The sequence below is a fragment of the Typopeltis vanoorti genome, chromosome 8 (genome assembly GCF_054136105.1).
Source record: "Typopeltis vanoorti isolate ZY-2024b chromosome 8, IOZ_Tvanoo_1.0, whole genome shotgun sequence".
Lineage (NCBI taxonomy): Eukaryota > Metazoa > Arthropoda > Arachnida > Uropygi > Thelyphonidae > Typopeltis > Typopeltis vanoorti.
The window spans coordinates 101,728,666-101,756,595 of record NC_143556.1 but is presented as its reverse complement, the minus strand read 5'-3'; the positions used below and the strand labels follow the sequence as shown (position 1 = coordinate 101,756,595).

The 27,930-nt window shown below is 36.4% G+C and overlaps 2 protein-coding genes across 2 annotated transcripts in view; both read right to left on the bottom strand.

The window, feature by feature from the left end:
- On the bottom strand, window positions 1-22,962 carry LOC150104232 (protein dachsous-like). The gene is made up of 3 exons (XM_090396432.1): window positions 22,949-22,962; window positions 12,629-12,836; window positions 1-2,343 (listed from the first exon to the last, which is right to left on the bottom strand). The coding sequence occupies exons 1-3, from the start codon at window positions 22,960-22,962 to the stop codon at window positions 1-3; spliced, it is 2,565 nt and encodes an 854-aa protein (XP_090252558.1).
- Window positions 22,963-23,132: 170 nt separating this feature from the next.
- ds (dachsous cadherin-related 1) overlaps window positions 23,133-27,930 on the bottom strand; it is a 342,130-nt gene continuing 337,332 nt past the window's right edge. Inside the window, exon 19 of the mRNA XM_090396431.1 lies at window positions 23,133-23,308. Within this exon, the coding sequence (XP_090252557.1) occupies window positions 23,133-23,308 (176 nt within the window). The remainder of the gene's footprint in view (window positions 23,309-27,930) is intronic.

Genomic DNA, 27,930 nt, shown 5'->3' with positions numbered 1-27,930 from the left:
TTATATCTGCAGCTCTGTTTCAGATCCTGATGATGCTGCAGTGGTATGGGAGGAACGTTGAGGCCTAGGATGATGAGGTGTGGCAGGACCCGAGAGTTGAATGGAACTACTACTTCCTCCACCATGTGAAACTAGTGGAGATATGGATGGCGACCTAGTAGCTAATGGTGAAAGGGCAGGAGAAAAACTTGGTGACATGGCAGGAGAGGAAAATGTACTGTCATGACCAATAGGAGAACGAGGTAGTGTTGGAAAAGATGCCACTTGACTAGTGTGTCCTGAACTTAATGCTACAGGTGCTATTGACCTGGGTGCTACATTAGTTATTAGAGGTGGTGGTACAGTTTTTACTTGTGGGTTAAGAGTTTTTGGAGTTGTAGCTGAATACGTTGATGGGACACTGTCATCTTTTAGTCGTGCAATTTCAGCAAAGACATGTGCAAGGGGCTGGTATTGAGGACCCCAGTCCAGTAGATAGTCCCAGTTATAACTTCCTGTGAGTTCTTCCTCACTATGCACTATTGAACTTAATGATCCTGTCATAGAAGGTTCACCTTCATCTCCAAATCCAAATCCTCGGGTTCCATCCATGATAGCACCATTTTCTTCAGCACTAACATCATTCAGTTTAGAATAAATAAGATTGCTAATATCCATTCCATCACCTTCTCCACCCCCCTCTTCATCAAACATGTGCATGCTTTCAACGCTATGGGAACTAGCTATTTTGCTATACTCCTGACAGCTTCTCTGATCAGAGTGAGATGTGTTAATTCCAAGACGTGCTAGATATTCCTGAGTATTGTGTACTGATATATCTGACACATTATCATCATCCCTATGTATTCCAGAATCTGGTATGCCTAATCGTTGCAACTTTTGCTGCTGTAACAAGGGTCCCTCATTAATCATACGAATTTCTTCATCCTCAACATCTTCCCCATCTTCAGCAGAACCTCTTCCACTAGATGCAGAATGTGATTGATCTGATACTTCTGATGTGGCACCATTCACATGCTGTGTGCTGTCTGGGGGGTCAAACTGAGAAATATCACTATAATGTGGAGGAAACTGAGAGATGCTTGCTGAACTTGAAGGAGGGTGGTGAATGTCAATTGTATCAAAGGAACTGTCAAAACCTTGAACCACAGGAGGCTTACTATTGCGCTTTGTTCTCATACGCAGGAAAACAATCATTGTCAGTAATACAATAGCCAGTATTGCAAGGGAAATAACTAGACCTAATCCCCAAGCTGGTAGGCTGCTTCCCAGTTTTTCTTCTGTGGCACTAAGCTTGGTGGCATTTAGGGAAAAGTCAACAGTAATTTCAGCTACAGCATAATTACTAAGGGAGTTTGGTCGTCCACTACTTGCTTGAATAGATAGAGACATTTCATGCGTATGAACTTCTCTCCTCTGAGGACTTAAGCTGTCTCTGCGGAATACATTTTTTATACTAATCAATCCAGTAGTACTGTTAATAGCAAAGTTTGCCTGCATGTTCCTAAACTGATAAATAATACGGCCATCTATTCCTTCATCAGGATCTATGGCATGAACACTTCCAACTATATATCCTACTGGTGCATCTCCAGGAATAGTAAAATGGTATGAATTTTGAGTAAATTCAGGAGGATATTCATCTTTACTTTCAATTTCTACTTGCACTTGGACAGTAGCATATCTTCCACCTGCATCCATGGCCATAAGGGTAAAAAAATATCTGTTTTTGGATTCAAAATCAAATACCACCAAAGTTGTAACTAAGCCTGTGTTGGGATCAACTTTAAATTTTTCTTTACCTTCTCCTTCTGTGACTGAATAATTTAGCTTTCCATATGTTCCACGATCACCATCAATAGCTCTGGCTACAAATACAGATGTTCCAGCTGGAGCATTTTCTGCCACAATCTCTTTGTACATCTGAAGAGGAAAGAGTGGTGCATTATCATTCTCATCTTTAACTCTAATCATTATACTGGCAAGAGCAGACAGAGGTCGTTCAGGATCACTATCTGTAGCACGAACAATAAAACGGTATTCTGAAACTGTATCATAATCTAGTAGATCTCTGAGAGTAACAATTCCTGTTTGGGGATTAAGTCTAAATTTTTGGTCATCATTTCCTGATGTTATGTCATATACAACTTTTGCATGCTGCCCTTCATCTCTATCTGTTGCTGTAACTTGTAAAACACTAGTCCCCACTGTGGTCATTTCTGATACTGAGATATCATAGTGACTTTGGTTAAATAGTGGAGGATTATCATTGATGTCATCTATAGAGATGGCTACATCTGTTGAGGAATTAAGTGCTGGGGTACCTCTGTCCATAGCAATGATCTAAAAACAAACAAACAAAAAATATTATAGCTCTAAAGAATGCTTTTCTAATGACAAAGTGGACTGGTTAAGAAAGAATTAACATAACATTTCACTTCACTAAAGGACTATAAAAGTGGCTAACTACTTACAACATTTTTGAGACAATAGTTTCTTATAGGCATTGTCAACTTTGTAGAGCCAAGGAAAAAGAGGAAGAAAAAGAAAGAATCCCACATAAATCACATGACAGAACAAAGAAGAGTCCCACTGTCTTTGTATATGTGTGTGACCATGAAACCTAAAGCAAACTCATGTGTGAATTAGACTGCAATTTAGCAACAACTTATGCTGTAACTATAAATTTCACTGTGCTTATACAGAATATAACTTGGTAAAATTAAGTTCTGTACTACAGAATTGTGCACTAGAAATTGGAGGTAAAAAGGCACCAAAGAGAGGAAAAACAGACAGGAAACCTTAAATCTGATGAAGAAAGGAAGAGATATGAAAAGAGATTTGAATGACACCAATAAAATAGAATATGTGGATATTTGTAAAACTATACATAAAAGAATGAAACATGAAATTAGATCGTATAATACTAGGAAAATTAAAGAAACAATAGTAATATGAAGGTCCTAAGACGAACATTATCAGTTAGAACAAAGGAAATAGCTGCTGTAAGAGGAAAAAATGGTGAACTGATAAAAAATAGAGATACAATAATCAAAAGAATTCAGGAATTTTATACTGAACTCTATGAAGACAAAGACCGAGACATCCAAGAATCATCTATGGATAACTCGAGTGAGGAAGAACACAATGCCCCTGAGATCTTACAAGGTGAAGTGGAAATGGTACTGTGGGAAAGGAAAGGCCCCAGGAGAAGATGGAATTATGGTAACTTCTTAAAACTGGGAGGAAGCCCTGTCATCAAACAGTTGACTAAATTCTTTAATAAATGCCTAAAACAGAGGAAAATTCCAAAAAATTGGAACAATTTACTTCTAATATTAATTTTTAAAAAGGGCAATAAGGAAGAAATTAAAAACTACAGGTCTATAAGCCTACTCCCTACCATATATAAAGTCTTCACAAAAATTATAAATAATAGAATAAAATCTAAACCAGAGGGAATGCAATCCTGTGAACAAGCTGGATTTAGAAAGAATTACAATACTTTGGACCATATTCACACATTAAGACAGCTCATTGAAAAATCAGTTGAATACAATAAACCCTTATGTCTGGTTTATACAGACTACAAAAAAGCATTTGATTCAGTTAAAACATCTGCAACAATAAAAGCACCTGAAACTCAGGGAACTTAGAAACCATATATTGAAACACTAAAACATATTTACAATAATGCAATTTCTGCAATTAAATTATATAAAAACAGTGAAAAGTTCCCAATACAAAAAGGCATCTGGCAAGGCGACACCATATTTCCCAAATTATTTACAGCTGCACTAGAGGGGAAGTCTTTAGAAGCCTTGATTGGGAAACAAAAGGAATAAACATAAATGGAGAAAGGCTGCATCATCTGAAATTTGGAGATGATATTGTCCTAATAACAGATAATCTTGAAGATCTGCAACAAAGGCTAAATCAGCTAAATGAAGCCTCCAAAGTAATTGGATTAAAAATAAATAGAGAAAAAAACAAAAATGATGAATAAATACATAAACCATAGAACTGTCAAAATGTCAAAGTTGAAAACCATGAAATAGAACAAGTTACTTTATATGTATATTTGGGCCAATTGTTATCCTTTGAGAATTGTCAAAGAAAAGAGATTGAACGAAGAATTCACCTTGGATGGATGGCTTATGGGGGAAATGAGACATATTCAGAAGTGACATCCCTATGAGTCTAAAAAGGAAAGCTTTCGACCAGTGCATACTTCCTGTCCTAACATACGGAGGAGAAACATGGACTTTAACAGAAGCCCTAAACAAAAAACTGAGAACAACACAACATTGTATGGAGAAAAGTATGCTAAAAATAACATTAAGAGATAGGAAGACAAATACCTGGATAAGATCTCAAACAGGTGTCATGGATATTGTAAAATACATTAAACAGGCTAAGTGGAGATGAGATGGGCTGGCCATATTGCCAGATGCAGTGATGGGAGATGGACTAGAAAAACAACAGAGTGGAGACCAATGGATGGAGCAAGACAAAGAGAAGACCGAGAAGAAGGTGGAGGGATGAACTGGAGCAAATTGCAGGAGTGAGATGGATGAGAGAGGCAGAAAACCGAGTGGGCTGAAAAATCATGGGAGAGACCTTCGTCCAGCAGTGTATAGAACCAAAAGGTTGAAGAAGACTACAGAATTACACAGTAAGGAGATGCTCGGCTGTAAAACTGGGCAAACCAGTAAAATCAAATTCGATGGCATGAGAACCAGAATACTGAAAAATGAAAAATGACAATCACAGTAACCATTGTCCGATTTTAGTATAGACAGGTTCAAATTGTAATCCACCAAATATAAACTAGACAGATCTTATTATTGCCAGTGCTTGTTCAATATTATAAGTAGGAACTCGCTTATGAATGTGTCAAATCCAGTTCAACATTGATAAATGTTAAGATACCAGAGAACAGGTTCTTATGTTTGCCATAGAGATTGAATGGAAGCATGTAAGCATGTTATGTGTTTCCAATTATAATGAAATACAAATACAGAATTCAATCTAAGAAGGTGTTTTTTTTTTTTTTTTTTTTTTTTTTTTTTTTTTTTTTTTTTACTGGAATTATGGCCAAAGCAACTAGCTGCAGCCTACAGAAGTGAACAAATTAATCCAAACAAGCAGAATTTTCAACAAGTTTTTGGTTTTGGTTTCGGTTTCAGTTTACTATTTTGGGTTTTGGTTTTAGTTCACTATTTTGGTTGAATGCTGTATATTTTAACTGTCTCTGTGATGTTTATTAATAGTGGTCTGCATTTTTAATAGTGTAAATAAGATGACATTCATAGTGTTTGATTTTCATTTTGCATAGCTATAAAATGGATACATCTCTAAGAAAGCGTTCAAAGATATGTACTTTTTCTCAGTGCACATCCATGACTCAAAGACAAATTGCCAATGAGTGTGGTTGGTTTGGATACTGTTAATGTGATTTTAAAGAGGTTTTTAGGGAGACAGGTACCTTTTCTTCTGACAGAAAAGGAAAATACGAGTGAAAAAGGAAAACTACACATGTTCAAGATCATTTACTAGTTAAGAAAAGCAAAATGAATCTAGGATTGTCTGCTGTAGACATAAATAGAGACTTGATAGCTAGTGGGATTAATATTTCTGACATTACAGTCTGTCAAAGATTGTTGGAAGCAGGGAGGACTGCCCACAGACCAAAGAAGAAACAACTGTTGACGAAAAAGAGGCTCTAGTGGGTAAAAGTTTACAAAGATTAGACTGTTGAGAAGTGGAAGAGGGCCATATTCTCAGATGAGAATCATTTCTTTGTCCAAGGAGAGTGAGTATTCTATGTTTTGCAAATCAGCAGCTGAGAAGACTTCTTCTGCCCACCTTCAACAAGCTCCTAAAGACCCAGCTATAAAGATGTTCTGGGGTTGTTTTACACATGATGGTCTAGGACCACTTGTGCCTGTTGATGGTATGAGTGACCCATACATAAAAATATTGAAGAAAAGAGTGGTCCCACAACTCCAGAAAGACAAAGAACTTATCTTTCAACAGGATCTCGGTCCATGCCACACTTCATAAAAAGTGAAAGAATTCCTCAAAAATCACATCCAATTTCATCAGTGGCCAGGTAACTCTCCTAAAATTAACCCAATAGAAAATGTGTGGGCCATAGTGAAAAAAAGACTTGAAAAATTAGATTGCAATACAAAGGATAACTTAATACAATCCATTATACAAGTTTGGTTTCGAGATGCGAAATAAGAAAAATGTGTTCTATGTTGGTAGAGTCCATTCCTGGGCAAATTAATGAACTTATTAGAAACAAAGATCTACATGAGATATCCAAAAATTATGATAATATCAACAGAAAAATAAAAAATTATGGCCTTTAAAGGACAAGATCCAGCAAGAACTAAAATAGTAATAGATAACAAGATCTTAGAACAGGTGAATTCATTTAACTACCTAGGATGTATGATCACATACATCCTAGGTAGTTAAATGAATTCACAATGAAATGAAAATAACAGGTGTAATTAATTCTATATTTAAACCAAACCTAGTTCAAAAACAAACCAGGCTAAAAGTATACAATACATTAGCCCTACCAGTCTTAATGTATGGAAGCAAAATCTGGACAATAAAACAAAAAGACAAACAAAGATTAACAACAGCAGAAATGAAGTTTATGAGAAAAACAGCAAAGTATATCCTATTTGATCACAAAAGAAACAAAGATATTATGAAAGAATTAAACCAAGAGCCAGTAATAGAAAAAATTAAAAAATATAAACATAAATGGATGGAACACGTTCAAAGAATGAAAACAGAAAGATTACCAAAACAAGCCTTAAAGTACAAGCCATTAGGAAAAAGAAAACCAGGACGTCCTCTTAAACGATTCAACGAAGACTTCTAAGGCCAGAACAGGCCATGCTAGGCCTAAATCCTTGATATGCATGATGATGATGATTAGAAACAAAGGAGCACATATAAATTATTAGATAAAGTTGGAGTTTAATTTTTTGTACTTATTTTCTTATGAAATTAAAATTTTTCTTTAAAATGTGAGTGTTTGGATTAATTTGTTCACTACTGTATTATGTCTGTTCTCTTGCCAGGTTTCTCTGTTTTTTGTGGGAAAAAAAAACAGAAGTTTCTGGGATGAAAACAATGCAATCCCTATATGAGGATAGTAGCTAATTCAGTTTCAGTTGAAAAGTTTCTTAAAAAAAAAGATTCCTTATAATCCTAGCAGAATCCTAGGTGAGTTATCTGGTCTCATGCAGAGGTAGAAGGTTTTTTCACTCAGAATCTTGGGTTTTTTGTCCCTCAAAACAGACCACTACTACATAATTTTCATGATGTTCCATGAAGAACTTTACTATTTATTATTTCAAGTTATTTTTGATGTCTTAGAATCTCTCCAAATGAAGGGAAAATTTTTTTCCCCTCCTCAATGATATGCAGACTAACACAAAAATCAATAATCTGTTGAACCATCATTCTTCAAATTAGCTCCTTTATTATCTACTGACTATATTTATCCTATTTAGATATTTACTATTTATTTATTTATATATTTTTTTACTATATATTTACCCTATCTAGAAAGTTAGATAGGGTAAACGGCCCCGCCTACTCCCTATATGGGAACAACATAGGCGTTAGCTGATTTTTTTGTTTTTATATTTTATTATTATTTACTGACAAACAACTGGTCATTAGTCTGCAATCAGCTTCTCACAAATTGAAATTAAAGTCCTTTGAAAGTATAATTATGCTATAATTATACTTTGATAAGGTCTATTTGAAACAGAGCTTCTGTAGCTCAGTTGGTATGGAGAAAGCCCTTTGGTTTGGAAAACCTGGGTTTGATTCCTATCTGTGATGTGAGGAACCTTTATCTGGTCACTTTCGACTAGGTGAGTTATCTGGTCTCATGCAGAGGTAGAAGGTTTTTTCACTCAGAATCTTGGGTTTTTTGTCCCTCAAAACAGACAAACTGGCCTCGTGAACACACATGAGTTACAGTCATAAATATTTGTCCTTAGGGGTGAATTCAGCAGAGGAGTGATGAGCCGGCTGCATTAATTTTCATCATTAACTCATCCTAAGAGAAGGGAAAAAACATGATTTGTATTCTTCATTTAAAATTTTAGAATGAAAATCAATCTAAGCAAAACTATAACAATGAAAATAGGAAGACATAGGGAAAAATTTCAATAAACTTAGAAAATCACATACTTGAAAACAAGTAAAGCAGTTTACATATCTTGGCAGTCTCATTACTGACAACTTTGACAACACAGAAACAGTAAAATACAGACTTAACAAAGGATGGTCTAATATGAAAAAAATTACAGCATTTCAAAAAACTTCAAACTAAAACTCTATAAAACCATTATTATACCTACAGCAACATATGGAGCCAAGACACACTCAATCAGAAAGAAATGCAGAAAATCAGATCATTTGAAATGATATGCTTAAAAAAATAAATAAGACTCACTGGTCAGAACACAAAACAAACGAGTAAGTCAAACATGAAATAAACTAAAGAAAAGATATCTTAGCTATAATTCTTAAACAGCATTTAAGATGGTTTGGTCACCTCCAGAGAATATCCTTTCAAAGATCACCAAATGTAGGCTTGAATAGAATCATTGAAGGAAGACGATCAAGAGGTATGGCCTTTGAAGTAGGTTAAAATTATCAAGCTTCAGATAGATGACAGAAATGGCCAGAGATAGAACCAGATAACAAAAACCAGATGCACATAGAGGACTCAACCTGTCATCTGATGGATGAGAAAGAAGTAGAATATGATTTGAGAATACAGAAGTTTGAAAAGCAAAACCTTCACCTTCAAAAATATTATTTTCTGAATTCCTCAAGAACCATTTCCAGCATTTTCTGGAAATGGTTCTTGAGGAATACCTGTTTGTTGTATACCTGTTTTCACATTCTAGCTTTTCCCCCTCTCTGTCCTCATCTTACTGTTCTATCCATGTTCATCCACAAGCACTACTTCAGTCTCATATCTTTCCCTTGCCTGCTATAATAAGAAGCAACATCTGTGAGACAGTAAATGAGTTCTACTGTAAAGTGTAATGCCGGGGGGGGACTACAGAAGTGTCAGCATTGCAGATATGATAAGGGATTGGGTTAGCTGTACCACTGGTCAAGGTTCTGTGCAGACCATAACTGGACTACTGTGCATAAATTTAGTTATTAGCTTCTCTCACAATGTGGAAACTATCCAAATGACTATATTAGATGAGCACTTTGGGTAATATTGGAATTGTGGGATGTCAATCAAGAGAGGAGGCTGAGAAAGAGTAAACTGTAGAATTGGTGGACAGGCTAAGGAGAGATGATATCATTTATGTTTTTGATGAATAATTTTAAGCTGCTTAGAGAGAATTTTATTAGTTTAATATGGAAGAGTTTATTCATAGGGTGGAGAGAGAGGGGAAAAAAAAAACATGGGATCATCTTTGGAAGTTTTATGTGTTAGATAAGGGAGTGAGAGACTGATTTTTTACATTAGAGGTGCAAGTGATTGGAATGCATTGCCATTCAAATGTGTTGTGAATATGAAGAGTATGAATGAGTTCAAGGTACAATATGGCCTGGACAGAGGGATGAATTCCAGATGATTGGAGTAAGGCTCTCATAGTACCCATATATAAAAAGGGAAATAAAACTGAACAAGGGGGGGGGGGGTGAGAGGGGGGAGCCCATGCCGTCGCCCCGAAAGAAGTGCCAGTGCTCGATGTAATGGTTAACATCGAACGGGGGATCGGTTGCTTACCGTTGGAGGTAGCCAACAACATCAGACTCGACGTAGCCAACATCCTCGTTCACTCTTCGCCTCCAAAAAGTAACTTATCTTATTCCCAACGCATGGCTCTCCAGAAACTACGCAAAGAAAAAAGTATCGTCATCACCAGAGCGGATAAAGGTAATGCCACAGTTGTCCTTAATACCAGCGAATACAATCGTAAAATGAACATTATCCTCTGCGATCGCGCTACCTACATCCCGCTAGAACACGACCCCACAAAAACGCCAGTTAAGAAATTAAAAATCTTACTTAAAAAAGGAACCTCCTGGCCCCCCGACGTCACGAAAAAACTTAAACCTTTCCGCTCCCGTCCCCCCCGCATATACGGTTTACCAAAAATCCACAAACCTAATTCCCCACTCAGGCCTATAGTAGATGCCACCAATGCACCTTGTTACAGACTGTCTAAACAGCTGGCCAACTCTCTGTCCCCCCTCACCGGAAATTCAGCTTCCTATATAAAAAACTCGACCCAATTTAAAGCCCTCACAGAAAATTTAACCTTGAATAATACAGACATATTAGTAAGCTTTGATATCTCCTCCTTGTTTACCAATATTCCCTTAACTGACAGTTTATCTCTCTTAGAAAACGTTTTTCCCTCTGACATCTTAGATCTCTTTTCCTTCGCCATCAACTCTGGGTATTTCGCTTGGAATAACAAAATCTACAAGCAGATAGAGGGAACCGCCATGGGCTCCCCCCTCTCACCCCCCCTTGCCAATTTCTATATGGAAGATTTCGAAAAACGAGCCATAGACTCAGCCCCACTCAAACCTTCTATCTGGCTAAGATATGTAGATGATGTGTTCTCTATTTGGCCTCATGGCCTAGACACATCAGATTCCTTCCTCGGTCATCTCAATAGCCTACATCCAAGAATCCAGTTTACTATGGAAAAGGAAAAGAACAACTGTTTACCCTTCCTAGACACCTTAGTCACGCGCCTGCCTAATGATACACTTGCCTTCACTGTATACAGAAAACCCACACACACAGGCAGATACATTCACAAACTCTCCCACCACCACCCCTCACAACAATATGGCATCATTAAAACCCTTACCAAGAGAGCCCACAATCTTTGTTCCAGTGGAACCGCCCTCACTACTGAGCTTAACCACATACACAGAACTTTCCTCTCCAATGGCTACAGCGAACACAGCATCAAAAAAATAATCAATTCCTCCCCCATTCCCCGTCCCTCTCGTCAACAAGAATTTAAAAATGCCATCACCATACCCTACATCCGTGGCACTTCGGAAAAAATAGCCAAGATACTAAAAAAATATAACCTACACACAGCATATAAGCCTTACCGCAAACTGGCTACCCTTATCCGTTCTACGAAAGATCAGCTCCCTCCTCTCTCTCTGCCTGGAGTTTACAAAGTACCCTGTTCCTGTAAGCTTGCGTACTTTGGACAGACAGGCAGATCAGCATCCATCCGCCTGGAGGAACACAAGTCGTACATCGTTAAACACAACTATGGCCATTCAGGCTTGGCTGACCATGTTTTGGACACCACCCACAGAGTATCATGGAAGAAAACCACCATGCTCCACCACAGCAAATTCAAGAAAGAGAGACTTTTCTTAGAAGCAGCAGCAGCTCTCAGAAACCAACCAAATCTTAACAAATACGGTTGCATTAAGCTTCCGAAGATTTGGGAAACAGTCATCACCAGAGGTCCCACCTTACATTCCAGGCCACCTACTACTGCCCTTAGAGGGTGCTCCACCTAGATAGGACTTTGTCACCCACGTGGTTGGGCTTAGTATTGTAAGTTTTTGTGTGCATGTTACATTAATTGTCTTTGTAATCCTCGTAGATGTCCTAGTGACTAGGACGAAATATGGGAAGTATTAAATTCTATTTTAATTCTTTTTGAGTGTTGTAAAAAATCCATTAAACCTTCAACATAAAAACCTATAAAACAAGTAAAACATTTCAGCTACTTAGGCACGATTTTTAGTGAAGATGGTGAATTAAATATGGAAATAGACAACAGAATCAACAAAGCTGGTATGGTAGAAAGCCAACTGAATAAATTTATATGGAATAAGAGAAAAATGAGCCAAAACACTAAATTAGCTGTATACAAGACAGTATTTAAGCCAATTTTAACTTATGGATCTGAGAGCTGGGTCAGAAGTAAAACACTTAACCAAAGACTAGAGACCCGCAGATATCATAGTCCTGAGAAAGATTAGAGGCGTGAACAGATGGCATCAATGGCAATATCATATTAAAAATGAGGATATTACAAAAAGAACTTGACATTGTCAGTATCCAGGAATGCGTTAGCAGAGCTAATCTCAGGTGGTATGGCACTTAAACAGAATGGGATAGGAAAGATTAGCAAAACAAGTGTTTTCTGCCAGGTTGGTAGGAAAAAGACCCAGAGGAAGACCAAGATATAGGTGGATTGATACAGTAAAAAGTGCCTTAGGAGATAGAAATATAAGATCTGATAATGTTGGAGTCTTGACAGGTAACAGACTGATTTGGAGGGAAAATTGTAGATAGTAAGTTTGTAATGATGTAAGCTTTCATGTAGTACTATCATATCCTCTACACCCCTTGAGGGTATATATCAGGAATTTGATGATGATGAACTTTGAGTTCTGCTTAAGCAGTTAATTTTTTATATCTAAGCAGTACAGTTTTTTTATGAGAAGCCTTAGCAGAAATGATTAAAAATCAAGCATACGTAAAATTTTTAAAATTTATTTATTCAATTAGAATAATTTTTTTTAAAAAAAAGTTTAAAATAGCATGAAATAATACCTTAAGAGAGTAGCTGGAAACTTCTTCCCTGTCCAGTGGATTCATCAGAAGCAGCTCACCTGTGTTCCCAGAAATAATGAATGTCTTTCCAATATTTCCACTAATTATACTGTAATCTATGTTGTTGTTAGAATATGATTTATCATGATCAGTGGCTGATACTTTAAGTACTGTAGATCCTCGTGGTGCATCTTCAGATATATGTGCTCTGTGTATAAAATATCAAGATAAATATTTTCATTATCATCATCTTCTGAATTTTAAAATGGAAAATCAACAAAAAAAAATTAATTATTAAATGACCAGCCAAGAATCCTTTGATTATTTTAGTAGGTTAAGATGGTTCGTCGATTAGAATGTATTTTGTCTCTATATGTTTATTTATACACATATTTATTATTTAAAAATTTATACATCACACTATTTACATAATATTGAGATAAAAAAACATTTTGGGTAAAAATGTTACAAATTTTCCAGGCAGCGAATGAATTTGTACACAAGTATTGCTAGAAAAACTAATAAGTAATTGTTATTTTAAGCCTTTCTTCTATCTAGTACAGTTATCGCTTTTTAATCAGATGTAACAAGGTTATATTTTATAACAGGATGAAACTGTACACAATTTATCAAGAAGGCTGCAATTTAATAAACACATACTGTCCTCCGGAAAGATTTGCATTTCTTAGCAATCTAATTTCACATTCAAACTAGCCCCTTTATAGCTTGCCACCACTGATTTGGATTCTTTCTTATGCAGTGGCTAATTTTCCTGAATTCTTTCATTCTTTCTATTTTTCAAGGAATGTTCATGTTGCTAAAATCTTAAATTGCCTCAGCTCAGTTCATGTTGCTAAAATCTTAAATTGCCTCAGCACTGAAAAACTTTCAATACTTCAACAAATTTGGGTGCATGAGACTTCCCCAAATTTGGGAAGCATTAATCGTCAGATCTTCATCCCATTGCCCAAGACTACCCAATTTAGCCCACTAGAATGTGCCACTTAGGACTCTAGGTCTGACTTTGGTTGCCTTTCTTCAGCCACTTTTCTCCAGTGTTAGTGCCTGTGTGCACACATCATTGGTTTTTTGTGATCCCTGATGATGGCAATGTAACATTGGCAAAATATAAGAAAGTATTCATTAAAGTTTTTCTGATTAATATTTTAGTATACATTATTATTTTCTGTAAAATAACAGTTCTGTATTACATTGATGGTTCTGTATTGCAGGAAACTGATGAGACTAAGGATGATGATGGAAAGAGTTAAAGTTCAGAGGGCATATTGAAAATTTGGCAAAATAGCTCAAAGGATTATTTAGATATCAAAGAACACTACACACTGAGAAGTAGAGAAAAGAAGATCATTATCTCCTTTTTATAAGACTATGATAGGGCTGCATCTTGCACAGATTTGTCACCTGGGTTTCTTGAGGGGAGGTTGTGGCGAGGATCCAGAGATGAGTGACCAAGCAATGCTCCCTATGAGGATTGATTTAGGGTATGTGGATTGCAGAGTTTGGTTAAGAGGAGAAGAGAGGGAATATGATAGAACCTTATAAACTAATGAAGGGAATCTATAGCATTGACCCAAAAGAGATTTTTCAATACATGAGTAGTAAGGTTAGAACAAGGGGGTCACCTAAAGGGGTTTTATAAGAGTTAAAAAAATTTTTCAGTACATGAAAAGAACTAGAGGTCACCCCTGGAAATTGTTTGAGTGTGTGTGACTAGTAGGGGTATGAAGACCAGATTTTTTGCTTGGAGAGTGGTGAATAACTGGAATGGATTGCCAGAGATTGTTGATAGGGAATGAGTTTAAGGAGAAATATGATAGGTATTGTGTGAATAATGGTTAGTGTGTGTTGGTCTCCCACAACAAGCCTTATGACTCCATGGAGAAACCCTAATAATAATAATATGATGACATACCCATATGGTTCTGCAGTCTTGTATCATTATTATTATGATTATTACGGGCAATTCCAAGGAGTCCTTAGACTCATCGAGGGAGGCCCTAATCATGTCTACAACTATTCAGCTTCCACACAGTATCTATCATACTTTGCCATGCAAAAAACCTAGTTCTAACACCTTTGCTAACCACACTCTTGCCCAGGTTCCATGGATGGCCCCAAGTCCTCTCACCACCAGACCTTTTCTGAAAAATATCCTCTGAATTAATCTTATAGATACCCTTCAGTAATTTGAATGTCTCAATCATATCACCCCCTCTTCCGCCTATCAACCAATGTCTGCAACCTGCAAATCTTCAACCTGTTCTCATAAGGTTCATTCCATAGACCTGCTATCATCTTGGTCACTCGCCTCTGGATCCTCTCTACCTCCTCCCCATCAAGAAGAAACCCTGGTGCTCAGATCTGGACACAGTAGTCAAGATGGGTCAATCTTATAATAATAAGATTGATAAGTCAATCTTATCAAGGCTCGATACAGAGGAACAATAACTTGCTTGTCTCTGCTCGTCAAAGTATTCTTCAGTAACTAAGTGATTTGATGAGCTGATTTAGCCACTTTTGCAATGTGCCCCCTAAACTTCAACTCCCTATCCACCAACACCCCCAAATCCCTGGCTTTGTCAATCTTTTGGAGTACAGTTCCACCAATGTGGTATACTGCTGCTAATCTTTTCACTCCAAAATGCATAACCTTACACTTTGCCACATTAAATTGACATCCATTCTCCTTAGCCCAGTCCCCCAATCTATCCAAATCATCTTGCAAAATTTTGACATCATGTGCATTCACTATTGGTCTACCCAATTTTGCATCATCAGCAAACAAATGAATAGTTCCTCTCAGATCCTTTCCGATATCATTAATGAACAAATTAAATAGTAGTGGTCCAAGAACAGAATCCTATATATCCTAATAATAGTCACAGGCCATCTTTTGGACTCTACTCCTGAATAAACTATTCTCTGATATCTCTCCATCAACCACCCTCCTATCCATCTCACCAACCCTATATCCATCCCCATATGCTGCAGTTTGCTGATTAGAATTCCATGTAGTATCCTGTCAAAGGCCTTAGCAAGGTCCAGCAGTATGACTGTAAACCCATTACCCTTATCCAGCTCAGCAGTCACTGTGTTATAAAACGTGAGCAAGTTAGTGAGGCATGATCTACCCTTCACAAAGCCATGCTGTCCGCCCATACAGTATCCCGTTATCATCTATCCATTCCTGTATTCTTCTTTTGAGTACAAAACCTTGACAACGACTCCTGATATGCTGATCAGTCGATAATTTGCAACAGCAGTCTTGGAACCTCCCTTATGCAGTGGTACTATTTTCCCCTCTTTCCATCTCCTCGGGACTAACCTAGACCCGAGACTCAAATTAAACAAAATGGTCAAGGGCACTGACAATTCTTTTGCCGCTTCACCTAAGACCCGAGCTGGAATACCATCCAAACCCCTTAATGTATTCACATTAAGGTTTTGTAATATACTATTCACCTCCATTTCATTCACCTCAATTCCCGTATAACCTGTTGGATCTTTCATTCCTGCAATATCACCACCTGAATGATATACTCTTGCAAATACTCACTCAGTAATTCCACTATATCAACTAATTCAGTTACCTCCCTACCATTGGCATTCCTTAAAATCATTCTGCCGTATACATTTTTTCTTTTACTTGCAGTCTCGAAAAAACTGTTTGGGATTCTCTTTAGCTTGCATGGCTAATTTCCTTTCATAATCAGCTTTTGCTTTCTTTACCATACTCGTTACCTTTCTGGCCTGTGCTTTATACTGTTCGTGTGCCTGCAGGTCACCTTTCTCCTTAAATTCTCTCCACAGTTGTTTCTTTTTTTGCAGCTCAAGCTTAATGCTGTTATTCATCCATTTAACCCCTACTTGATTTACTATCCAGGCTCTAGGTATACAGTCAGCCATTATCTCCTTCAAACACTCCTTTACTACTTCCCATGCACTATCAACTTCCAGCCCAGTACTTCCACATGTACCCTTTCTTAATTGAAAATTCCACGCATTTAACCACCTTCCAGGTCAAAACCTTATGGTCACTCTCACCAATTGGTGGTAAAGTGGTCATATTCATTACAGTCAAATTCTCTGATGCAATTACTAGGTCAAGCACTCTCGAACCCCTAATCCCATTACATGCTGTCTCAGGTAGTTATCCCTTAATAAATGCATAAAATCCAATTCCTTCCTCCCATGTGTCCTCTCCTCCTTCCAATCAATGTTACTATAGTTGAAATCCTCCATAATAAGTACCCTCCTTCCACTCATTACATCTATTTGTCTATGCATTCTATCTCTACCATCTATTCCATCACCTGGTCTATAGCAGCACCCAACTATATATTTTGTTCTGCTTGTCTCAATCTCACACCAAATAGCCTCAAATGTGCTCTCTTCACTATCCTGCAGTTCAACTTCAATTCTCCTTGGATTATCATGTTTACTTAATCCAAATATTTTAAATTTATGAACTACTAGTCTCTCCTCTTGTCTCATAATCATGTGTTTTGCTACCCAACCCCCAACATGAAATCCACTGACAAAATGCTCACTGAACATTTATACTATATCTTCAGCTGAACTCACCTGCATGCTATCTGCAGCAACTAAATGGACTCTTTCTTCTGTTAATCATACAACTAAAGAAATTTTTGAGATTTTTAGTATGGAAAATTATAGAGACAACTACCATGTTAGAGAAAACTTTAGTTTAATATAAACCAAAATGAACACTCGACGTTTCGACCTTCATGTCAAGGTCATCATCTGGAGCATACACGTATATACAAAGAAACAAGGTGCACTACAATTTACATGGTTTGCTAAGTTACTGACCAACTGTTACAACAATTATTGGCCTGACCTCTGGTGGAAAAAAAACTTGACTACATCAAAGCTAGAGTCTTATTATTATTATTATTATTATTATTATTATTATTATTATTATCTATTAGGTTACAAAATTAAATTGGGCTAGAGAGCAATTTCAACCAATTGGTATGGAATAGTTTCCAATAAAAGCTGAAAATTGCTTAAAGTACTATAGTATGCTAGATACTAAGTAGGCTGAATATCTGCCATCCAAATTCTTGGAATTTTTATGTCAGCATTATTGTTGAGATTAGGGTGGTTAATCAGAATTTCACAGGCTTCTTTAAATTTTCTTTCATACCAGGATTTTGTATGATGTAAAGAGCAGGTACCTTTCCAATCAATTTGGTGTAGGGTGTTGAGAGCGTGATCTGAGAGTCCGGCCTACTTCATCAATTGTTATATTTAATGTCTTTTGCGTTCTTTTTTACATATAGAGATTGTATGTCCAGTTTCATCAATATAAGGTAAGTTACAGGTGCAGTAGATGCAATAAACTCCAGGATGTGCCAATGGGAGGAGAGGATTCTTAGAAGAGTTGAATATGTTTTTTAATTTTATAGGTGGTTTAAAAGTGCATTAAGATTATAATGGTGTAGGATTCTATTGATTTTTTCTGATAACCCTTTAATGTATGGGATGACTATGGTTTTACTGTAATCTATATTCTTTCTTGATGAAGTTTTAAGAGGAACTTTAGTAATAGTATTTTTGTTATAGCCATTATTTATAAATGTGTTGCTAATAATCTTTAATTCTTGTTTAAGAGCTTGTTGATTAAAGCAAATCATTATAGCTCTGTTTTTGAGAGTGTTAATGACTCCAAATTTTTGTGATGGGTGGTAATATGAGTTAGCATGTATATATTGGCCAGTATGTGTTGGTTTTGGTAAACCATGAAGGATAGACTCCCTGAGGGAAGATGTGTGACCAGTGTATCCAGGAACGGGAGCGAGTTCTGATTTTCAATTTCAGTAGTAAATTGTATGCATTCATGTCGTCTGTTCAGGTGGCTAAGGAATGTGTTTAATGTTTGTCAACTGTGTGGCCAGATAACGAAAACATCGTCAATGTATCTAAGCCACACTGTAGGTTTTAGGGTAAAGGAATGAAGAGCACTTTGCTCAAAAGCTTCCATATAAAAGTTAGCAATTGGGAGTATATTGTGAGCTCATGGCCATAAATTCTTTTTGTAGGTAAAATTTATTTTGCCACATGAAGTAACTGGAATGTAGTACGTGGACAAAGAGGAGCGTAAGTGGAAATTTGTTCTGTAGGAGAAGAATTGTGTCACTGATTGGGACATTTGTGTTAAGTGCAGAAACGTCAAAACTGACTAGTAAATCATCTTTGTTGAGTGTTATGTTTTTAATTTTGTTTATAAAGTGTTGTGTGTTCTTTATATAGGAGGGGGAATGATCTACCAACTCCTTGAGTGTTGATGCTAATTTCTTGGCTAGGTGATAATTAGGACTGTCTATTCCTTCAACTATTGGCCGAAGTGGAACGTTTTGTTTGTGCACTTTAGGAACACCGTGTATTCTTGGAGAACAGGCGTAATGGAGTATAAGTTTTTTAACAGTGTCTGACGGCCAAGAAGTGATGGGCATAAGTCATTTCTCAGTTTTTTTTCTTTATTCTGTTAGTTGGATTATAGTTTACAAGCTGATAGGTGCTGTTATCGGAGACTAGTTGATTCATCTGATAGATGTAAAGTTGATCTGTCAAGGACGACAATGGCATTACCTTTGTCTGATTTTGTTATAATTATATCTTGATTACCTTTTAATGACTTGATTGCTACTAGTTCTGTTTTTGTAAGATTGCTACATAAAGTTTTCTTTTTATTCAGAACATATCTGGTTTCTAAACGAATTTTATCAGCTATATTAATAGGAAGAGACTTAATGCCTCTTTCTATGTGGTATATAAAATCCAGTTTATTAATGGTTCTAGGTGCTAATGCGAAGTTAAGGCCTTTTTTTCCACCAGAGGTCAGGCCAATAATTGTTGTAACGGTTGGTCAGTAACTTTACTTTAGCAAACCATGTAGATTGTAGTGCATCTTGTTTCTTTGTATATATGTGTATGCTCCAGATGATGACCTTGATATGAAGGTCGAAACATCAAGTGTTCATTTTGGTTTATATTAAACTAAAGTTTTGCTCTAACACAGTAGTTGTCTCCATAATTTTCCATAATGTATTCTGATCACCGTGTAAGTATGAAAGAAAGGTTTTGAGATTTTCCTTTTCTGCTTCACCAAATTCATTTCACATATCAATTTCTCCTTCACACAGTCTTGCAGCCTGCAACATTTGCTTTCTCTGTAATACCAGAATAATTTTGTGATGATTTGTTTACATCTCCACTCTATTTTTCAAGCTCTAGAGCTTGAAGCTACAGCACACACATACTAGCTACTGAATCAGAAACTTTTATTACATATAGGCATGAGACTGCCAATACTGATCCTCTTTACTTCCCTGTGCATAGATTGGTGAGATATGGGTTGGGAACGGCCTTCATTAAATGCTTCGGTCAATGGCTGCACAAATGAAGTTCTGTTTGTCCATACAAGCCTTTCAGATGACAGCAATCTCATTCTTGGCAGGCTGTCTTAGGACCACAGTCATACCTCTTAGACAAGCAGTATGGGTTATTTTGATGATTACTGACCAGTGGTATTCTTAAATAGCTGCCTAGAACATGTGGTGACACACGCGACCAAGTATTTTACATATATGCTGCATAAGTGACGTTTATGTATATCTTCATAAAGATTTCTAATTCAGTAGTCAGTATGTGTAGAATTCAGAGTTATAAGTGAAGAGGAGATAAATGCTGCTTGAAAACTGACAAAGAGATATTTAACAACATTAATATGTGAATGTATTCTGAAGGACAAAGGCTGAATAAGGTAGGTGTTGAATGAATGAATGAATGGATTAAGTGCAAAATCTGGAAGAAGAAGAAGAAGGTACTGTGGAGGCAGTGTAAGATGAACAATGATAATAAATTGTAAAGAAGAGTATAAAGAGCATGCCAGGAAGGTGATTTATTTCCTAAGGACAGCAAAAGTGCAGCATGAATAGAACTTAGCAATTCCCTCCAAGAAAAATCCTAGAGTTTTTTCTGATATGTGGCAAGCAGAAGGAAAAATGATTATGTTAAGACGATGTTAGTGGATGAAGATGGGAGATGTAACTGAACATTTCATAAGGTTGTTTCATCCTCATTAGTGTGAAATCACAAGAAGCTCAAGTGTACAGAAAAGTCACTAGTGGTGCCACAGAGGTCTATTTTGGGATTTGTTTGACTTGTATATTAATGATATTGGGACAGGTTTGACTGGAGATATGCAATTGTTGGCAGATGATGCAAAACTGGTGAGAACACTGAGGAACCAAGTGGATGTTGTAGCCTTACAAGAGGACTTTAACAAATTGTACGAGTGGGCAGGTAAGTGGAGATATCAGTTCAATGTTGCAAAGGGTAAAGTTCTGAAATTGATAAGCAATGATGGAATGCAAAGTATACACTTGGTGGGGAAAATCAGAAGGAAGTAGAGGAGATGAGAGATCTGCAAGTGGTGGTGTTAGACAAGGACCTGAAGTTCAGTGGACAACATTGCACAGGTTGTGAAGTCATCATATTGGATTATGGTAATGATGTGGAGGATTTTGATGTGCAGAAATAAAGAGGTTATGGTTCTATTGTATAAGGCCTTGCTCATCCCTCATATGGATTATTGTACACAGATCTAGTCACCTGGTTTTCATGGTAATGAGGATATGTAAGAAAGGGTGCAGAGGATTCAGATTCAGGGAATGCAATTTTCGAAGCTTCATGAATAGGAGGAGAAGAGGGGATATGATTAAGACATAGGTCAGTCAAGAGTTGTTATCATGTTAACACAAAAGAAATTTTTCATAAAATGGAGGGAGGGGGGTAGAACAAGGGGCTATCCCTAGATGCTGTGTAATGAGGGGTGTAAGCAAAGGAATGAGAAGCAGGTTCTTTGCACAGGGAGTGGAATGCATTGCCTGAAAGTGTGGTGAACGTAAACATCTTTAACGAATTTAAGGCATGGTTTGATGAGCTTTGTTTGTGATAGAGTGTACCTCTCATGATGAGTCTTTTGATTCCATGGAGGTCTAGCATTAATAATAACAACAATAATAATTTATCGATATCTTTTCTTCAATGAAGCTTGCATCCAATTGGCCATTTTCCATGTTCAAAACCACATGATTTCTTATCAACTGGCAGTAGCATAGTGCTTTCTGTTATCAAAAGATGAGGTGTTATTAACAAATGCAACACTTGTGTCCCTCGTGTGGCAGAGGCACATGAGGGACAGAAGTGTTGCATTTGTTAATATCTCATTTTAATAAGCAACACGTGCTTATTAAGATTCCAATTCATGCTTTTATAAAATGATCACTAATTATTATTCCCTATCACATAGGAGATACTTCAGAATTATCTCCTATATATATTTCCTGGTCTACAGAAACATCACATTAAATATGGATCATTCATACTCTCAACATTACATCAAACGATCTCATGGGCTTGTATCACTGGTGCTTCCTTGATTTTCACTTCAAAGGAACACAACTCTTCTGGGATCCTCACAATATCTCACTTCATCTCTTTTATCGTTTCTCTCTTTTAAAAATATGCTTATCCATTGTATTTTATTCCCATCAATATATTTCTGTCAACCATATGTTGCTGACAGAAACCAGTGAATTGTGAACCCATTTTTTTGGTCATCGTCACAAACTACTCTTTATTATTTCTAATACTCCTTGCACTTGTAAGTAGAACAGCTTGCCACTGGGGGCCCTATTATTCCACATGACATTTGACTTGTTTCTTTCACTGAGGTTATATCTGCATTTCTATCTATTATACAACATTGTTTATCTCACATTTGTAGTAAAATATTACAATAACAATGTAAGCTATATCAGAGTTTAATTTAAATTACCATGTCTAATTCTTATTTCCATGCTTAGACACATTTTTCTCCACAGCCATATTATTATTATTATTATTACGTCACCCCTCCAGGGAGTCCAAAGATTCATCGAGGAAGGGCACCTACTCTACAACTCTGCCTCTACCACTCAATCCACCAACTACAACGAACCACAACTACCATCATCATCTACACCAGCGCCATCTACCACCCAACCACCACCATTAGTATTTTCACAGACAACTACAAACATCCATGCCCACGGTGGGATTTGAATCCGCAGCCTTTTGGTTGGAGAGCAGATACGCTAACCACTCGGCAAACCAGGCTGACTGCACCCATATGCCCATAAATATACCCATTTTTAAGCACTAATTTTTTTATTATTTATTTATTTATTTTTGTTTAAAATAAAACCTTCCAAATACTTGCTGATATACCTCCACATTTCCATGTTGATGGTTAACAATTCATATGCTAGACAAATTCTGCATATGATTGACAAATAGCTCTTAGATCATCATGTACAATAAATTTTTAAATGTAAATGATTTTTTGTACATCCCCCATATAATGCAAGGATATAACATTTGGATTTCTATCTCTAAATTAAAATGCAAACACTTACGTATAGATATGGTTGGTAAACTTAGGAGCATTATTGTTTACATCAATAATCTGAATATGGACTGATGCCACAGCAGCAAGAGGAGGCCGACCACTGTCCTGAGCTGTTACTATTAACTGAATAGTGGGTTGTCTAGGATCAAATAATATGGACTTGTTGGTGTAAATTTTACCTGAAATAAAATAATATTTAACATATATATGTGCATTTGTGAATCATGAAATATTTGGTAATCATGGAATACATTTTTATAAGTGTCATTTATTGCAGTTCATTAATCAAAAATCAAGTGTTCAATAGTGCAGTCATCTCTCGCTATAGCAAATACTGCAATGTATCACGAAAAATTCTAGTCAAAGCCTCATAGCATCAATGCTTAGCTAAAGGGATACACCATAATACAATATAATAAACCTTCCATTGGTCTTAAATATAATATAAGTAACTATGTAAAACTTGAATTCAAGAAATCTAGAAGGTGAAAGATCTTTCTGTGGTGATAGTTTCCTTTTAATGAATGAGGATGCTAGTTTAATTTAATGTAGCCAAGTTTAGAGTTCTGCACTTTATAATATCTACAGATAGGAGGATATATAATCTAGTAGAATTGCCCTAGAAGAAGTGTAGGAAGTAACTGCTGTTGGAGTGACAGTGGATAGAAATTTGAACTTCAAGAGAAGGTAATTGCAAACATGGTAAAATAACCCATGATTATGTTACCATGACAGATGCAATACTTGTACAGGGTCCTGAATAGATCACATATGGATTACTGTGATCAGAGATCTAGTTGCCAGGATTTGAAAGAATGAAGAAACTTTAGGAAAGGTGTACAAATGCAAAAATAATATCAGAACTGACTGAGAATAGGAGATATAGTTTAAAAAAATCAAAGATGAACAGATTGACTTATGTGGATAAATATTTAATAGTTTAAAAGATCTAAAATTTTCAGCATAGTATTGAAGGCATGAGCCTCCATAGCTCAGTTGATTTAGACAATCCCTTTGTTTGGAAATATCCAGGTTCAAATCCCATCTATGATGTGAGGAACCTTTATCAGGTGTTTTCAATCAAATGGTGAGTTAGCTAGTCTGATATGGAGGTGGAGGTTTTTTCTCCCAGAAACCTGGGTTTTTCATCCCTCAAAATAGGCAAACCAGTCTGAAGAACACATGCAATATATATAGACATAGAACACTGGAAATAAGGATTCACCAACTGTCAGATTTGGTTTCAAATACCTGCATGGTGAAGTGTGGGTCTATGCATGAGCATAAATCAGGAAGGAAGAATGGAGGCATCTTTAGTACAACTGAATAATGGAACACAATTAAAAAATAAAACCAGACATGATACTAGTCATTACGTTTGCCTGGTAATATACTTAGCAATTACTACAAGCAAGCAGGGTGCTATTCACATGTGTATAGCCACTTGCATAGCTCCTGGCAGAGAGAATTCCTAACCTTTCTTTAAACTTGTGCCACAACCCAAGTGCTCTAATATGTTTCCATGATTTCAATGAGTTATATCTTTTTTTTTGAAGACAAGAACAAATTACACGTGCAAATTACATTTGCACATGTAATTCGAATATGTAAAAAGCAATTTTCTTCACTACTGCTGAAATTTAAAAATATATGACATACAATAAGGTTTAACATTGATTATATATTTCTAAATACCCATATATATATGCACTTATAACTAAATTCTATATTTATTCTGTTCAAATTGAACCAGTATCTTTAATATAATGCTGAAAGCCAGATGCTCTTGTTTATGAATTTTTCTATGCAACTTATCTAGGCAACCAACAATTTTTTTATTTTAAGTGCTAAATATGTGGACTGTGCAATATAGACAGTAAATTGTGTGTGTGTGTGTGGACAGTGGATCTTGTAGTGTCTTTTAGTGTAAGCATCTTCCTGTGATCAGTCCTGAGACTCCATGGATTTGTAATAAAATAATAAGAAGTTTGGTATATATATATTAACAGCACTAATGTAGCTTCCAAACCACATAGTTCCATTTAAAAATTTTCAAATACATATAAAGCAATTCAGAGTATGAAATATAAGAATGGGTAAATCAATTTCTATATATTGAAATTTAAAAATACAGTCTCAACACCAGCCAAGAATGGCCACATAATTGTACATAGAAGTAAGATCATGAAAAATGATGCATACATAAAACATTTATTTATGTGTCATCCTTTCCTTTCCTTTTGAAATGCATATTTGTTACTAGTTATGTTATATGTTTAATGCAAATAATCACAGTTCTTAAAGACAGGTATTAAAGCTGCTAAATGGTTATTTTAAATAATTTCAGAATAAACAGAACACAGTTACATCTAAAAAAAATTTCTTCTGATGTTCACATTGTGAAACATCACTAATACTACAGATTATATCCCTGCTTGAAAAGTAGTCGATGGACACCTCTGTGGCCAAGGTGCGTCATGCCATGTAACGAGTTACGTGTTTGTAGCCAGTATAAATTGGAGGAATATGATGCTTCTAAGTCAGTGCAATTGTGTCTAGATGATATGGCTGTGATAAAGGAACTGATGGAGTTTGAAAGAGACATTGTGATAGGATGCCATGATGCAAAGCCTTTTGGCAAATTGTTGACAAATTAGGCCATCCCAGGTCAATAATCAGTGATACCATACTGAGATGGAAGCGCAGGGAATCAACTGCAAGTGGACCCACCACACTCATTGAACATGACTGTAGGATGCTATTTATTTATTTATTTATTTCATGTGCGAACTACAGAAAATGTAAGAGCATACATATAAATGATTAAACGCATACATTTAAAGAAATAGACATTAAAACACTAGGGATTAAAAGCATACATTAAAAGACAAAAATGCCACTTGCATGAAATATTAAGCAAAAACATAAAATGTCAAATTTCACTCATCCAGTGACTAATATACTTTAAAGCTGTTTCATTACACTGCATTAAATCTTCTCAGGTACATATATTATTAATATCTATTAAGCAGAATTGCAGAAGATGATCCATGGTTTGTGTTTCACCACACGAGCAGCTGTCATTGTCTGTGTAACCCCATCTGGCTATATTCTGCTTTGATCTACCCATTCCAGAATGAAGTCTATTCATTGTCTATCATCTTTGCCAATCAAGATGTAAGCCAGAAGGAAGAGATTTGTTTAAGTTCAGAGCTTCTGGAGATTGTTCTTGCCACATTGTTGACCTTATAGCTTTTACGGAATCAACCAATGGTTCCACTGAGTGAATAAAACTTTTCCTTGATCTTAGCCTCTTATGTACTGCAACATATCCATACAAAGGATGCCATTCATCATTTAGTTGTTATTTCCACTCATATCTACTCTGTGTAGTCCTTCTGATGTGAGGAGGTGCAATACCAGACAGTGAGTATAGATGGTCAATTTTTGTAGGCTTAAGGCAGCTGGTAATATGCCGACATGTTTCATTAAGAACCTTATCAATAATTTTGACATGTGATGATCTTTCCTAAACAGGGTTAGCATACTCGGCTGTCGAAAAGCAGAGTGCCAGTGCAGAGGTGCGCAGTACTTGTGGATTTGCACCCCACCGAGATGATGTTAATTGGTGCAGGATATTATTATGTGTTTGAATTTTAGCTGCTGTCATTTCTATGTGTTGCTTATAATTTAGGGTCCTATCTAGTGTAACACCTAGGTAAGTTGGATTTGGATAATTGACCAGTTTCATACCATTCTATATTCAACACTCTTCACCTCCCTATTATTGAGATGGCAAAGACACATTTGGGTTTTTACTGGGATTTGGTTTCAGTTGGTTTATCTTACAGTAAACTGTAAGGGTTTCTAGCTCTTGTGTGAGCTGCTTCTCGATGTCATCAAAGGATTTTGCTTGATAAGCTATTGCCTGTCATCTGCATATAAGAAGGTTCTTGACTGTGGGTTTATAGGTTGGTCATTAGTATATACAGTATATTGAAGAGGAGGGGGGAGATAGCACACTCCCCTGGGGTAGACCATTTTTCTGGATACACCATCTGCACTTTTTTCCTTGAAAATCAACAAAGAATCTCCTGCTGAACAGCAGCGACCACTAACCGATAGCTGTTTGTCATGCTGTAAATTTTAACTATAAGCTTTCTAAGATTTAGTGTGTCATATGCTGCTGTCAAATCTATAAATACAGCTCCTGTTGCTAACCCCCCTTTCAAAGCCATCCTCAATTATTCTTTTATCAGCACTTTCTCTATTTCTGGACTTAGTCTGTTCAAGATTAACCTCTCATACAGCTTCAGTGTTGTGCATAGGAGAGCTATAGGCCTGTAGCTCCTTGGATCCTCAGTAGGTTTACCCGTTTCAGGATAGGCATTACTTTCGTTTGCCTCCATATGCTGGATATTTTAGCAAATTTCCAACATAAGTTGAAAAATTCTAACAACCACTCTGTTGCCTTTTCTCCCAGATTCCTTAGTATCTCATTTCTGATATCATCTATACCAGCAGCTTTTCCTGGTTTTAAGGTTTTAGGGCATTTTCTAGTTCCCCTTTAGTAAATGGTGCAAAGAGATTATTTTCTGAATCCCTAACTTTTTAAATATAATCTTTAGGTATTTTTCCTTCAGTACTTGGTTTACCATTCAGAGATAGCTGAGTTGCAATTTGGTTTACATTTATATTAACTTCGGTTGCTGCTGTTGTGGGGTCACCAGATAATTTTTTGAGTAAGAGCCAGGCTTTCCTGCTACTGTGCTTCATATCTAAGCTTTTAATTTTCTCTGCC

Bases quoted from the DNA above. Each gene is read 5' to 3' on its own strand.
- LOC150104232 (XM_090396432.1), bottom strand. The intron at 2,344-12,628 runs GTATTATTTCAT...GTTTGTTTTTAG, and splicing joins TTTCCAGCTACTCTCTTAAG to ATCATTGCTATGGACAGAGG.